This window comes from Doryrhamphus excisus, linkage group LG16 (genome assembly GCF_037039965.1).
Source record: "Doryrhamphus excisus strain RoL-2023G ecotype Guam linkage group LG16, RoL_Dexc_Guam_v1.1, whole genome shotgun sequence".
Taxonomy (NCBI): domain Eukaryota; kingdom Metazoa; phylum Chordata; class Actinopteri; order Syngnathiformes; family Syngnathidae; genus Doryrhamphus; species Doryrhamphus excisus.
Window position 1 is genome coordinate 11,473,608 of NC_136372.1, and position 16,152 is coordinate 11,489,759.

The following is a 16,152-nucleotide window of genomic DNA, read 5'->3' on the forward strand; positions in this document are numbered from 1 at the left end:
GTAAGAAATATAAACAATTAGCACTGAAAGAGCATGACAACAACAATATTAAAGGGCTGCGGTGACTGAACTGCATCAAAATGCATTGCTACTATTGAAAACAAACACCCATCGTTATATGTATATCTCACTCCCTCATTTAATCGCTCCCCTGTATACATTTTAATATTTCAACTGTATGTCTCCATTGTACTGTATGCCATCTGTTTCCATGTAGCCTTCATTGTCTTTTGTCCACACTGTAGTCACCATAAAACTCTCTCCCTCATTATCATTATGTGTCATTCTTCCACCATCTGTCTCACTTGTATCTCTATGCTCATATTGCTGTGTGTCCTCCACTAAAATTGGATTTTTCAATAAAATCACCTGTTTTATAACACATCATTCACCATAAGTCGGTAATAATTCATAAATGCATGACAAAACAGGTCAAATGTATAGAAAGTCAACCATTTTGTATGTTTATTATGTCCTTATGTTTCACTGATAAGGGTTTTTTTTTCCCTAGTTGAAAGCACCACAGTTGCTGTGAGACAACGCAAAAGTGAAAGTTATACATAACGTCTCCTCTGATTCCATCTGTTCATCCATCTTAACACCCCCTATTGAAGATGGACCTGTTTTTGTGGAATAAGTGACGTCATAGCCACGAAAAGTCAATAAAAAAGCACATTGTTGTGCCACTTTGAGATATATTTCCCTCTCAAATGAGAACAAATTTAGACATTTGAATCACATTTAGATGCCTTTTTATCAGTTGTGTATTAGACAATGTCAACGACAGTCTCTGCAAACTAAAAAAAAACCCAACAACAACAAAACTGGACAGAAAAATTTGCCAACAGCCCATTTGCGCCTCTTTGTTTACCTGTCATGCAACAAATGGTCATTTGTAGCATTCTGCAAAGAGCATTACAAATAAAGAGGTCTCACTCTTCAACAATAACAAAATGTTTTAAAGTGACAGTTGCTTAAACGAAACATAGTTTCACTTTTAACGTTCCATTTAAATGCTTTTTTTCTTATTACGATGCTGTCAATGCAGTTGTTTAAAATTGCATCTAAACACGTTTATATTGAATATCATTCATTTTAAATGTGAATAGAAGTAACTGCATTCAGCTATGAAGTACCCTTACTTGGATTGGGCGATACTGCAAGATTTGGTATTAATACTTTTTCAAAATAATACCATAATTCCCTTTCATTTGAGCAAAAATAATGTCAATAGTGCAAGATATCACAACAGAAGCAAAAGAATACTATTGACAACAGTGTAACAAGATGAATAAAGAGTAGTTCACCGTTTTCTACCTAGACGATCTTTGGCGGCTGGCGTTGAAAGCCTGGTTGGGAGGAAGCAGCATAGCTAGTATTCACAGACAACACCGGCGAGGAGGGAGGGGCACATACGTTAGCTTCTGTGGCCGTCACGTTACCAAGAAAGCATTGAGACGCATTTCAGGTAAGTTTCAACTCGTATTTGACCACATTTCCTCACATTGCTTTTCGAGTTAGACTTTATTTGATGTCTTAATACGAGCATTTCTAATTTGCATTTCGCGCGGGTGGCGATGGTGCTGAGATGAATGGACCTCTGTGTCTGTGCTAGTAGTTTACTGAAATATAAACAGAGCGTACATGAACGCCTCACTTTTAGCTCATACGGATATACATATGGTGTGCAATTATTGGTTTATGATGTCCAGCTTAGCGATGGACGCGTGTGATGTGGTGATGGAGAAGCAGCATGGTTGCGTTTCAGTGTTACAAAACCGGTTTCGTTATTGTGGTCAATGCAAACAAGTTTCACTCAGGGAAATGTAATGATTTGGTGTGTTTTAACCGATGTGTAAGTCGTTAAGTCCAAAAACATTAACTCGTATAGCAGTAAGCCAGCACAGTTAGACGCCATGATGTCACGATAGTAACATGGATTAATAAATTGTTGTTGCTGCAGCCCACTTTTCACCCCATCACCCCTGATGTACATCTACATCAGGGGTGTCCAAAGTTATTGACCGTCGTCATATTCTATTATTGAGCTGCATTAGATTAGTGTTGACGTCCTTAATATATAAAATGTATCATCCTTTAACTCTTTGACTGCCAGCCATTTTCAGAGAAGAGAGGCATTTTTGTCTTTTAGGACTACATAAACATTTAAACTACGTAAAGAAACTTTAGACACTCTTCTTTCATCAGAAAAAATGTGGTTTTGATTTTGACCAGAAAACAGAGAAAATGAGCCTTTTCTGCAGAGAAGCAAATTCAAGCAGAACGGTGACTGACGTCCATTTTGTTTGTTTTAATTACACCTCAAACTTCTCAAGTTGTTTACTTCGATGAAACAACACGGGGAAAAATATTTTCTTGACCAAATAACTACATTTATTCACAGATTTGGAGCATAAAACACAATAATCATCAATTGACTGTTTTATTGGTGAACAACAACAACAATGGCATCAACAACATCACCCCATCCTTCGCGATCACAACATATCAACATTGCCTGCAAGTCTGAAATTCGCACACCCACGAAAAAAAAAACATGGATAGATGTCTTTGGCAGTCAGGGTCACATTTTGAAAAGACATCTTTCACGTCTTTGGCAGGGAATGAGTGAAATTTGCAGTTAAAGTCCCATGCTCATGAAACTCTAGAATGTATACTGTGCATTTACAGTACTCTGGGCTACACTCCTACGCCTCAAAGCTGGTTGCCACTTCACTCCCGCCAATCGCAAGAAGAATAAAACATAACACCACCATACAGACATGTCCTCGGTGAAGTTAGTTTGACATTGGATGTTGGATATACTATGGCTCCATAGCTACAGCAGTAGTTCCCCTCACTTTACCCCGACTGCTGTGTCATGGTGCAGGGGGATCGCAGGGGAAGTGCTGCTCTAACCGCTGGTTGTTTATATTAGGGACCATCAATAAATTGCTATTCATTCATTCATTTATTTTCTACCGCTTTTTCCTCACAAGGGTCGTGGGGGGTGCTGGAGCCTATCCCAGCTGTCTTCGGGCTAGAGGCGGGGTACACCCTGGACTGGTCGCCAGCCAATCACAGGGCACATATAGACAAACAACCATTCACACTCACATTCATACCTATGGACAATTTGGAGTCGCCAATTAACCTAGCATGTTTTTGGAATGTGGGAGGAAACCGGAATACCCGGAGAAAACCCACGCATGCACGGAGAGAACATGGAAACACCTCACAGAGATGGCAGAGGGTGGAATTGAACTCGGGTCTACTTGCTGTGAGGCCTGCAGGCTAAGCACTCCCATGCCATGCAGCCTTTGTTGAAACAATTGTATGTAATATAAGGATCTCTTTGGAGTTTTTTGTTAATTCAAGATGTTCATTAAGAGGACAACAAAAACAATTGGCTAATTGGCTAAAATGCTGACATTACACATTATTGTTATGTTTATCGCCATGTTAGCATGAATCACCAACTTATCACAGCTCATATATATGAAATAATTATACTATATACAAATAATTAAAGATTAAAGTACCCACACATGCACAGGGTGAACATGCAAACTCCACATAGAGATGGCCGAGGGTGGAATTGAACCCTGATTTCCTACATGTGAGGTCTGCGTGCTAACCACTCGCCGTGCAGCCCTAAATTGTTATTGTGTTGAAATTTTTTTTAAAAAGTCACACTGTATATTCAGAAGTCCTACTCGTATTTTGCACGCCCATTTTTTCCAGCAGATATTGTTAACCACTAACATGTTAACCACTCGTCCACTGTGCGGCCCCATTTTTCCCAATTGTATCTTTTATTGGATTGGGGACCTGACTCTCAGAGGTTTGTTAGAAAAGTCAAACAACATTGTTGTAAATTCAGCAATACTTTGGTTGCATTATTTTTAATGCTTTAAAGAGGTAATTTCATAACTATATTCAATCGTAAGCCAAAAATGCGGATTGGGACATCCCTACTTATTAGTTTGTTATTCCAGTCATGCCTACACTTCGATAAAGGAACATAATCCAATTAAAAATGCATGCCCCGTATGAAGAATGTGTACAGTTTTGCAGTCTTAGATGTTGCACTAACGGTTTAATTTCTAAAGCCACATTTCAAATGGTAAACGTTTACAAATGGTAAAGGATGATTCAGGATGGCTGGGTTAACCCAGATTAAGCTTGCATGACATCACGGCGGCCAGACGGCATGCAACACGGCAATTATTGGAACTGAGTAATGCGTGCATTCCTCAGTCGTGATCCACCATTTTTGTTCAAACACTTTCAAACGTTCCTACATTCCAATGCAACATGTAGGAACAATTTTGTGTCAACCAATCAGTGGACAGCAGCATGTTTCACTCCAGAACTACTACTTGACATCTGGAACTTTTCAGTGGAAACGAGGGGGAAATGGTATAGTATTCTTGAGTGTTTCAAGTACATCATCTGTCCTCTGACCTCTACGCCTAACATGACCTGATTGGCAAGATTCCATGATGTTCTCACTTACCATACGTGTTTGGTAGCCTCTCAAATGAGATTGAACCTGTTCGACAAGGTTGCATAACCCACTAGTGGTGTAGTTGTATGTAGAAGCCTAATAATTTCATCCAATGGCGGGTAGTGCATTTTGTACCTGAGCCTTCAGTGGGGACGTAAGAACCCCGATCCACCCCTTTAGTACCAACATGTCACAGTTATACAAACCATCAATAATATACAAAACTGCAATATAGTGCAGTGTGTGGCATTACATAATCAGGGTGTTATTACTGAAGCAATCCAGTTTACCCTTTCTAGCTCCAAAACACTGGCAGCAAGCACACTGTACGACCCTGAGTGCGGCTTTCAGATATCAACCAATCAGAACTTAAACCAAAGACCAAATATATATTAAATATGAAAATTTAATTTGTACATGTTGGTCAGTGCAGGGCTGCACGGTGACCGAGTGGGTAGCATGCAGGCCTCAGAGTAGGACACCTGAGTCAATTCCACCCTCGGGCATTTCTGTGTGGAGTTTGCATGTTCTCCCTGTGCATGTGTGGGTTTTTCCGTGTTTCCTCCCACATTCCAAAAACATGCTAGGTTAATTGGCGACTCCAAATTCTCCATAGGTATGAATGTGAGTGTGAATGGTTGTTTGTCTATATGTGCCCTGTGATTGGCTGGAGACCAGTCCAGGGTGTACCCCAACTCTCGCCCGAAGACAGCTGGGATAGGCTCCAGCACGCCCACGACCCTCGTGAGGATAAGCTGTAGAAAATGAATGAATGTTGGTCATTGCTTCTGATATTGTTTAGGCCAGCAGAAAAGGTCTCGATGGCTCTCTTATCACGCTGTACAGTAAATTGTAAAACTAACTGTTCTGTTTTTTTCTCCCAACCACTTCCCGCCTCCCTCAGAAGGTTAAGTTAATATTTTTTTTATGTACATAGCACCAGAGCGTAAAATAAGTCATCTATGGATACCTTACCTGTAGAACAGATGTCTGCCTTGTTCTTTTATTAAACAAAGTAAACATCCCTCTTAGGGTATATGAATCTTATTTACACAACGCTAGTCGACATTTGCTCCAAATTACCTTAAATGCATACACTCAGGCAACCCGTGCAATGGCAAGACGGAGGACGAGTCCCTTGCGTGTGTCGCAAAAGTACATTATGTACAATGACTCCCCAGCTATACACTCTGGTTCTCGCTTACATACTAGTATACCTGACCTTAATGCACCTTACCCGGCCACGACAGGCGCCTCTTCCTGCTGTACACACTGGTTCTCCCGGTCACGATAGCCGTAGGTGCCGTAGGTCTTGCAATCGAAGTGAGTTGCCTTGTACGATGCCCACACACACACACACACACGTGCGTCCCTGGTGAGTGAAAAGTACAACAGCCTTACATGAAGTGAACCTAGCACGCACCAACTGTGGCATTTTTTTGTTTTTGATGATGCTGGCTCATGAAGAGAACCGCTGCTAAGTAGAGGAGTAGCTCGTACCCCTGCCTCTACAAAGACGCTGAATGAGATGAGAGTCCACTCTCTCGGTTCAAGCCACAATAAAACCAAGAGTTAACCCTCTTATCATCCAGCCTGTGTTGACGTTTATGGAGCATTCATAATTATCGTCTGTTTATTTTTATTTTTAATCATTCCATAAATTGATTTATCCATTATTGTGACAAGCCTACACAATGCTATGTCATTTCCCTTTACATGGTTGACCATTTTCTGCTCTGTACTATGTATTGCAGCATTCTGTTATTCTCCCTTTTTCAGTCAGAAACTGAAACTTCCCTACATTCTACTGATTACTAAACAACAGAAAACCTAGAAAAACCCCCGTCTTCCTTTTGTTAGGTTCCATGTTTGTATACCATAGAACACAATATTCTGTGTGCTTTCTGTCAAAATTTGTACTGTCTTCTGAAAATATATCTAGCATTGAATGAGTTAAACACAGCGACTGCAAACTTAAACCAAAGACCAAATATTTCCTCTTCCTCAGCCTTTTATCGCTTCCGCAGGTGTTCCTGTTCAATGGTGCTACAGCTCATTGAGCTTAGACAAATAACGCTGAGCTCAGGTGACTGCAATCTGGCAACACGGAACAAAAGGAAACGGCAGAAATGAATTGCAAATACAGTAAAGTCTCGTTATATCGATATTGTCGGGAGTCGGAAAAAATATTGATATAACCGGACTGTCGATATATCCGATCCTGCGCCGAACTGCATTAAAAGTGGGCAATAATGCACTCGACATTGTTCTATAGTATAGAACAATGTCGAGCAGCTTAAATCAATCTTTGCTTAAGGATTTTAATACCAAAAAAGAACACGGTGAACGGCTGCTTCCAGTCAACTTTATTTTTCACACTTCCACCACCAGAGCACAGCACACACACCGATTCCCGCACTTCCTGGTTCACAGGTCATGCTCAACCCGCCCCACATAGCTGGCCAAACACATGCCTGCCACAGAAGAACCAACTGCGTTTGTGGTTTCTCTCGTGTGTATAGAATCTGTACACACGAGAGAAACCACGAACGCCAGCATGTACATATGAAAAACAGTGATTATTGCAAGCGATAAAAAGATATCTGAATACAACACAATTAAATACATGTATTTGTACGCTTGTGTCTTCGTTGGAATAGGTGTGTATGCTATGTCAGTTGGTTCTTCTGTTGCAGGCATGTGTTTGGCCAGCTATGTGGGGCGGGTTGAGCATGACCTGTGAACCAGGAAGTGCGGGAATCGGTGTGTGTGCTGTGCTCTGGTGGTGGAAGTGTGAAAAATAGTAAAAGTTGACTGGAAGCAGCCGTTCGCCGTGTTCTTTTTTGGTATTGAAATCCTTAAGCAAAGATTGATTTAAGCTGCTTTTGTATCGATATAAGCAGACCAAATTGGCTGGCGGGAGATGAAAAGGGCATCGTAGTAACCGGATTATCATAATAACCGGGTATCGTCCTAACGGAACTAATTATATCATAAAAGACTAGAAATTTGCCAGGAAATGAAAATAGTATCGTAATAAGCAGTACTTCGATATAACCGATTTCGATATAACGAGACTTTACTGTATACGTAAAGTAAGGACGTGCATGCTCGCACAGCAATTTGTAGGATGCATTGTTAACAATGAAGTAACATTTATATAAACAACAAAAATACCAAGACACAGTAGCTCAATAGTTTTCAACCATTGCTCATGATTTGATCTGTCCGCCTGACGTGTTAACTACCTCCTGAGTAAGCCACCTTTAGACTTTAAATGAGTTATGTAAGCCTTTAATTGTTTCTATAAAACGTGAAGGCGTACTGTGCTGTGATACTGTGTAGCACGATTCACGTGGTTTTCTGATTATTCCAGATCTGGAAACCGTTTTGCCATAGGAAAAATTTAACGTTCTATTACGCTAACCACTCACCGCCTTGCAGCCTTCGCTGTTATTAGTTGAACGTAAAATCAGTGGCATCCTAACTTTATTGATGAATGATGAGGGCATAATTTCAAAGGTAAGTCGCTCCTCAGTGGGTTTTCATTGTTATACAAGTGTAAAAAGAAGTCAACCACTTATTTATTCAATACCAAAGATGAATTTATATGGCAGGGCTCGACAATAACGATGTACCGATGGCCCGGGGCAAGTTAAAACAAAATTCGGGCAAGTAAATCCAATCATGAATATTCCCGTCGGGCAAGTGCACTTTAGCATGCCGTACTGCCAAGAGTTTTTTTAAAGCGGTTCTTGTTGGGTGTTGGTAAAACACGGACTACGTAATTCCGGTGGTAACTTGCAAACAAATCCTTGCAAATCTTGAAATGGACCAATCAGAATCGTTTATTTAGACCGCGGTCCGTAGTCCACAGTCCGCGCTTTACCCACACCCGTTGTTCGCGATCAACCAATCAGCGATCGTTTGACTAGGAAAACATCTATCATGGCGTCCCTGCCAACATCGTCTAATTCTTCAACAACTTCTGAAGGAAAACAGCAAAAAGTGATGTACCAGTGCCTCCTAAACAAGTATTTTATTAGCGGCAGCAAATCAAATGATGGCACAGGTGAGTGAATCACATTGCTGTGACAATTTGAAGTGGTCACAATGAAACACCACCGATTAGATCCAATACCAAGTGCTGATTTTGCACAAGCTACAAAATCTAGCGGTTCCATTTCTCTGTGTATTTTTGTCACCTTTGCTTCACAAATTATTGTTTGACCATTGAGCATTTTTTCTGGATTAAAAACACTTTACTAGTACACAAATGTGTCAAATGTTTCATTGTGGTGCACAACTTCTAAATATCACTGCTTACTACGACTACAATGTGTAAGGTAGCATGGCTTGCCATGTTAACATACATCTCCACAATTTTTCAGACATTCTTCCAAATACAATGCATCAGTACTATTATCTGATGAATTATCAGCATATATTGATATATGATATCATTATGGCAGTCTTTTCATTTTACATGGGGCAAGTTCGGGCAAGTAGTTCTCACCTTAAGGATTCCCCATGGGCAAGTCATTTTTGTTTTTAACGTAGAGCCCTGTATGGTTTGATAAACAGAAACGCCCGATTTTATTAGCAAGACTCCAAAAGAGGTGATGACCCAACTGTTTTAGGGCAGTTCTAAGCCATAATATCAGTCATAAGGTGGCAAAAGTGCATTTGATAAGAATGTAAAAACACACTCCACAGCACGTGGAATAGCATAGATTTGTAAATAAATTATTTTTATGTAAACCAACCCTTTTTGGTGGTGTTTGTGTTGTGGCATAGTTTACAGTATTTGAGCTGTCACACAAGCAAAACATCTGTGTCAGACTGAAAGTTATGCTTGAAAAAAAGCCATTTATCCTCCCAGTTTTAGTCAGGAACTGATATTTTCCTGAAACTTACCTATGTTCTACTGCTGATTACTAAAAAATGGAAAAGTAATGGGAATGGTGTAATTTCATTTGAACATGCATCAGATTACAATTGAGTGCATCACATAATCAGTTCAGACAAAAAAAGTTTGTTTATCGTGTGACTGGAAAATCGGTCAAAATGGTCTAAAATGGCCGATACTGAAGAGGTTGTCTGTTTGAAAAATACCTGGGATTGAATGACTCACTTTTACTCAGTGGAACTGAAGTTATCTTGTGTTGTAAATTCTTCTTCAGTCAAGCCCTTGCTACTACTGAGGTTCTTCCTTCTTACTACTGCTTGGCCACCCACAGGGTTCTTGGCCTAATTGCACAAATGTGATGTATAATTGATGACGACAGAAAGACCCTGTGTGGTGCACAATAATAATCAGTGCCCAGACACGGCGCCATGATAAATATTAAGATAAGACCTAGCAGCATCCTGAGCTTGCCACAGCGTCACTGTAGTATTGACCACATGGAAGTTGTATGTTTTTTATGTGTACTGTTTGGTGCTTGGCTGGAGTGGAATCAAATCGATCCAATATTTATATATTTCGCAATATTTGCAGATATATCGGCCTGCATCTAAAATCTTTCTGATACCAGCAGTCCGTTTGAGACTCCACTTTAGCACTTCTATAGAGAGCCCACATGATCACAACAATAGCGTGTCCTAACGTGCTAACAAAGTAACAGGGAGTAGGAGTGACGACAAAGTCCGAAATAGACTTTGCAGCTGAGTGCATAACCCGTAATGGCATAGAAGTGGCAAAGAACCCACCCCGATTGTGCATTCAAAGCAGCGCCACAAAAAACTAGCATGATGATCTTTGCAAGACCATGGAGGGGCAAACAAAACCCCCCACCCCCCACCAACTCAAATATTCACAGTGTGAGAAAGTGAGTTTCTCTCATACCTAAAAAAAAAAAAAAAAAATCAAGCACGGTTTATTATCAACGACTGTACCGTTTATCAACTTTGATAAAGTTGGATTCAGCAGCTACACAGAAGTTCTCCTTCCCGAGCACTTGGGAGTGTGACCAACCACAGCAGAGTGGGTGTGCCCGGAGACAGGCCGTGGGTGGAATACAATACCGCTTTTGCAGGAAGCACAGAATCCAAGAAATTCCGCAGGAATAGGTGCAGAGTCTGGAAGATCTACAAAGTCTAGCTGCTCTATAGGAGTCCACAACTCAATACAAAAGGCTGAAAAATGATCATAAGTGGTTCCCTTTTAATGTATTTTTGTTTTGTTCACAGCAATGGCAGAGGCACATCAGGCTGTGGCGTTCCAGTTCACCATAACACCGGAGGGCATCGATCTGCAGCTTTCCTATCAAGCCCTCAACCAGATCTACCTGTCTGGAGTACGATCGTGGAAAAAGCGTGTCAGCCGCATTAGGGTGAGCAACAGCAAGCATGTGATGCTTGGACTTAGAATTTACAGGTGGTCCTCGACCTATGTATGGGTCCCGTTCCTACAATTGGGTTGCCTGTTGAGTTGTAGTGTAAGTCGGAGCTTACAGTACAGCTGAACTACACTACAGCTAAAATGAGTGGAGGCCAAACGCCATCGTTCCCACCATATTAGTCACACCAAAATAATAATCCTACATTTTTTTAAATGGTCTTTGACATTTAGGAGAACCTGTTGGAAACTGTATACTTGTCCTTACCATGTTTTGTGTAGTTACATGCACAAATGCCAAAAATGGTCCCATCTCGGCAGCGTTAAAGGATCCTTCCTTTAACTACATTGCCACTTGGGTGGATATCAAAAAAGTAACATTAACAGCAGCATAATGTTGGAAGAATCAACAAACAAAAAGTTGTCGTAACTCCATGTCTTTTAGCAACATGTTCAGCTGTAATATGATCTTCTATGACAGGATCGTTTCAAAAATTGAGCCGTTAAATGGGTCACACTGACCGTGTTTGTAACACTGCTAAATTAGCAGTTAGCTTGATATGCATTGAATGGCACTAAAACTACTAGAACAGTGATTCTTAACCACACTTGGACCTCAAGCAACACCTATAGGGCCGCAAAAAACGTTGTTTTGCACCAGTGGGCCGCGAGGGCCGTGGGACTGCGTAGTAGGTTATCTACTGAAGACACCGGAGGTAGGCTAGCTGCTATGCTACTGTATGTTATCCATTAGATGCTCAGTTACAGTGCAGCTTCCGACCAGATGGTGGCGGTAATGTGTCAGTCAGTTGTTTAACAAGCTCACAAAAGATCAGAAAAAGACATTCAACTACACCTAGCAATGGAGAAGTTTTTAAAATGAAAAAATGAAGGCAAATGAAGAAAAGTGGTGCCAGTCCCCACCAAAAGACTACATTTTTAGCTAAGTACAATCCTTTTTAATTTTTTTAATGTATTGTTTATATTTATTTATTTATTTATTTATTTATTTATTTATTTATATTATTTATTTTATCTTATTTTATTTTTTGGTGTTGGTAGCTAAGTACAATCCTGATTTCATCAAGTACGTCTTTGTAAATGGAGGAAGGTTTTACCTTGTTAGCTTGTTTAATTGTGACTGGATTTGATTTATTATTGAAAACAAATTATTGAGATCAATTAGATCTATACAGAGCTGTACGGCGGATGAGTGGTTAGCACGCAGGCCTCACAGCTAGGACACCCGAGTTCCATTCCACCCTCGGCCATCTCTGTGTGGAGTTTGCATGTTCTCCCCTTGCATGCGTGGGTTTTCTTCCTCCCACATTCCAAAAACATGCTAGGTTAATTAGCGACTCCAAATTGTCCATAGGTATGAATGTGAGTGTGAATGGTTGTTTGTCTATATGTGCCCTGTGATTGGCTGGCGACCAGTCCAGGGTGTACCCCGCCTCTCGCCCCAAGACAGCTGTGATAGGCTCCAGAGCCCCACGACTCTCGTGAGGATAAGCGGTAGAAAATGAATGAATGAATTAGATCTATACAGTGTTTTTATTTAATGGGTCATCGTCCAAAAAGGTTAAGAACCCCTGTACTAGAACACACAGTAATGGAATCAGTGCAGTAGTTTCAATCACTGTATCCCCTGCATCGAACGGTTCGTATTCTTGCACCCCTGGTATGTACGTACATATGCATCACATGTGGGGAGGATGTGGAATGCAGAAAAGCCTCACATGTCAAAGTGACGATTGCTTAAAATTTGGGAAACATAATGGTGATGTCACTGCCATGCATGTACTGACAGGAAGCAGCTGGTTGTGCAGGTACAGTTTGTGGATGAAGAGTTTCACACACGGTAGTGGTGTAAAGTTGCACGTCATCATACTCGTACATGCTTTACTAACAATTTGGGTTACAGTATTTAGCCACAAAAACATGCAAAATATTAGAAACAGCCGCAGTTTTTTATTAATATCAGACAGTATCATTCAAAATGAACATTGTCTAATGAGTTGGAATTGATCATTTAGTAATGTGCTTCTACAGTTTATTTTGTTTGGTTGTTTTTTTGTCTGCTGCAGAACCGGGTGATCAAGGGAGTGTACCCAGCCAGCCCTTCATCATGGCTTTTTGTCGTCATTGCCATCTTGGCCACAATGTACATGCGCTCTGATCCCAGCATGGGGCTCATTGCCAAGATACAGCAACACCTTCCCCTCAGGTAAGTACACACAGAGAGCGTCAAAGAACACCAAATTGTGATCAAATATTCGCATTTGTGTAACCTGACCTGGTTATATGTTTTGTTATAGTCATTCAGGTCAGTATGACACCTTGTTTCATGTTGACATACCTTCCACAAATTACATGATTTAATCCACAGACACTAAAATTCTTTGGATATTTGACTGAGGAGTCATCTGTAAACAGTACGGGTGTGTTGCCTGCACATGAACTTTAGCCTACATCCCAAACAGCCTGTTGATTGACTGACACCCAGAGTAACCAACTCACTGTTTGCATTGTGCTCACAATTGTGAACACAAGTCACTTTCCATTTTGAAAGCACGCATTAGCAAATGAGGTGTCCCCATTGAATTCAGTGGATTGAGTATACCTAGATCATCATTTTTTGTTTGTTCCTATCTGAATCATTCTCCTGTCTTTCACTCTCCAGCCTGCATGTGTCTCTCAGCACTCAGGGTCAGACTATGCTGTCTGCACTGGTCTTCAGCACGCTGCTGTGGCTCTCCCTCATCCTCGCTCTCAGGTTCTGCCTCAAGCTGCTTCTTTCCTACCACCAATGGATGTTCGAGCAGCACGGTCGCGTCTCCAACACCACTAAAGTCTGGGTGGTAAGCCATGATTCTGCTTGGTAAAACATCACAGCAATTACTGTATATAATGCTATTTATTTAACGTGTATTTTGTATAAATGCTATGTATGCTTTCTTGACACCAAACTTTGTCTCCACGTAACACGTTACATGCACTCTAAGACCAACAACACACCTCTGAAAGAAATGGAAAAATCTGTGGCAGCATCAGAGAGTTCTATGTAACTTTCACTCTGTTTGACTCGGGTGATCAACACTCACCGAACAAAGTGGGAATTCTGAACACTCAGTGAAACACAATGAAACAAAATGAGAGGGCTTTTTAACAATGTATTCCAGTAAAGTCTCGTTATATCGATATCGGTTAAAACGAATTACTACTTATTACGATACTATTTTCATTTCCCGGCAAATTTCTAGTCTTTTATGATATAATTAGTTCCGTTAGTACGATACCCGGTTATTATGATAATCCGGTTACTAGGATGCCCTTTTCATCTCCCGCCAGCCAATTTGGTCTGCTTATATCGATACAAAAGCAGCTTAAATCAATCTTTGCTTAAGGATTTCAATACCAAAAAAGAACACGGCGAACGGCTGCTTCCAGTCAACTTTATTTTTCACCCTTCCACCACCAGAGTGCAGCACACACAGCGGAAAACACCCGTCCCTCGCGCCTACCCCTCCGGGTGGCAACACCTTCCCTATCGATAGTTCCGGGGTGAATTATGTTCCGGGGTGAATTATGTCCCGGTAACCGGTAATCACTACAGCGTAAGTTTATTTTTATTTACTGTAGTACAAAATGTATTGTAGTACAAAAGCATGCTAGATACGCAATCCATGAACTCAAGGAGAAAATTACATGCCATATCAAAGATCCGCCCACTTTTAATGCAGTTTGGCGCAGGATCGGATATACGGATAGTCCGGTTATATCGGTATTTTTTCCGACTCCCGAGAATATCGATATAACGAGACTTTACTGTATTTTTATAGTAACATGTACCGCTGAATTGCTGACGCAAAGCTGACATGTCCACTGTATTCATTCATATACATAAATTCATTTACTTACGTATACTTACCATAGCTTTACTTACTTACCACACATTTCAGTTCAAATGAAAGGGAAGGTATACAAAACAGTGGTGACACCAGCCATGTTGTTTGGTCTAAAGACAGTGCCGCTGAGGAAAAGACAGGAAGCAGAACTGGAGGTATCCTGAGGTTCTCATTGGGAGTGACCAGGATGGATAGGATCAGGAGCGAGTACATCAGAGGGGAATTATATGTTATATAGATAGTGAATATATTTGTAGAAGGATGCTGCGTTTAGAGTTGCCAGGTAGGAGGCGTCGAGAAAGACCAAAGAGGAGTTTTTATGGATGTAGTGAAGGAAGACATGAGGGTAGTTGGTGTGAGAGATACAGGGTTGGATGGAGGAGATTGATTTGCTGTGGCGACCCCTGAATGGAAAAGCTGAAAGAGAAAGAAGAAGATGTTTAATGGCTTAAAATGTGCAGTATACCCTTCCATTTTTCTATAAGTGGACTTATACAGGATATGAGTTCACAGCACTTATGACAAATCTTTGTCTTGCTTCTTTCCCTCAGACTCTCCTGAGGCTCTTATCAAGCAGGAAGCCTCTACTATACAGCTATCAAACGTCCCTACCTCATCTGCCTGTTCCTGCCATAAAGGACACACTGAGCAGGGTGTGTGTACATCCAATACACAACACATCATCATGCATCCTCATTTATAGCCCCCATATTGTGTGTGTCTGTGTGTGTGTTACATGATGTATGGGAATAGATTATTTTGTAAATTTGAAAGCCCTACAAAAATGACTGGACGTGTTAACCTACAGGAACGTGAAGAACCACTAAAGGCGCTCAAGAATTGTCATGCCGATACAGTATCAGCCACAGAACCTGTCGTGATGAGTTTTGCATTACAATTCTTGATCGTCTTAGCATAGCCAAACCAAATAATCGATCCGAAAATAAAACAAGACCATACATTTAATTCCCATACATCATGGACCATACACAAAACATTTGAAAAATATTACAAAATAGGGAGTTACTTTTCAATCCTGTATATCTCCCAACATCTATAATCATGCTGTGTGTGTTTCAGTACTTGGAGTCAGTGCGCCCTCTGTTGGCTGATGCGGATTTTAAACGGATGACAAAATTGGCCTCCGAGTTTGAGTGTAACCTGGGGAATCGCCTCCAGCGCTACTTGAAGCTTAAAGCTCTCTGGGCTACTAACTATGTAAGTGACTCATAAGATACACTCATTGAGGTGAATTTGCATTACACATGAAATCATACACAAAGCTAAATTGAGCTTATAGTGCTATTTTCAACCTGGAGCTTCATTTTGGTCCTCTGCATATTCCAAAAATCGAATGTATTACACTCATTTGCTTTGTGGTTCAGATAGCTCAG

At 40.8% G+C, this 16,152-nt stretch overlaps 1 protein-coding gene across 1 annotated transcript in view; it reads left to right on the forward strand.

Annotated features, from left to right (window-relative positions):
• The first annotated feature begins 1,378 nt into the window (after window positions 1-1,378).
• Window positions 1,379-16,152, forward strand: part of cpt1a2b (carnitine palmitoyltransferase 1A2b) — a 29,755-nt gene continuing 14,981 nt past the window's right edge. The window contains exons 1-6 of the mRNA XM_058049474.2: window positions 1,379-1,468; window positions 10,703-10,845; window positions 12,938-13,077; window positions 13,534-13,711; window positions 15,310-15,411; window positions 15,839-15,976. Coding sequence (XP_057905457.2) covers window positions 10,705-10,845; window positions 12,938-13,077; window positions 13,534-13,711; window positions 15,310-15,411; window positions 15,839-15,976 — 699 coding nt within the window. The 5' untranslated portion in view covers window positions 1,379-1,468; window positions 10,703-10,704. The remainder of the gene's footprint in view (window positions 1,469-10,702; window positions 10,846-12,937; window positions 13,078-13,533; window positions 13,712-15,309; window positions 15,412-15,838; window positions 15,977-16,152) is intronic.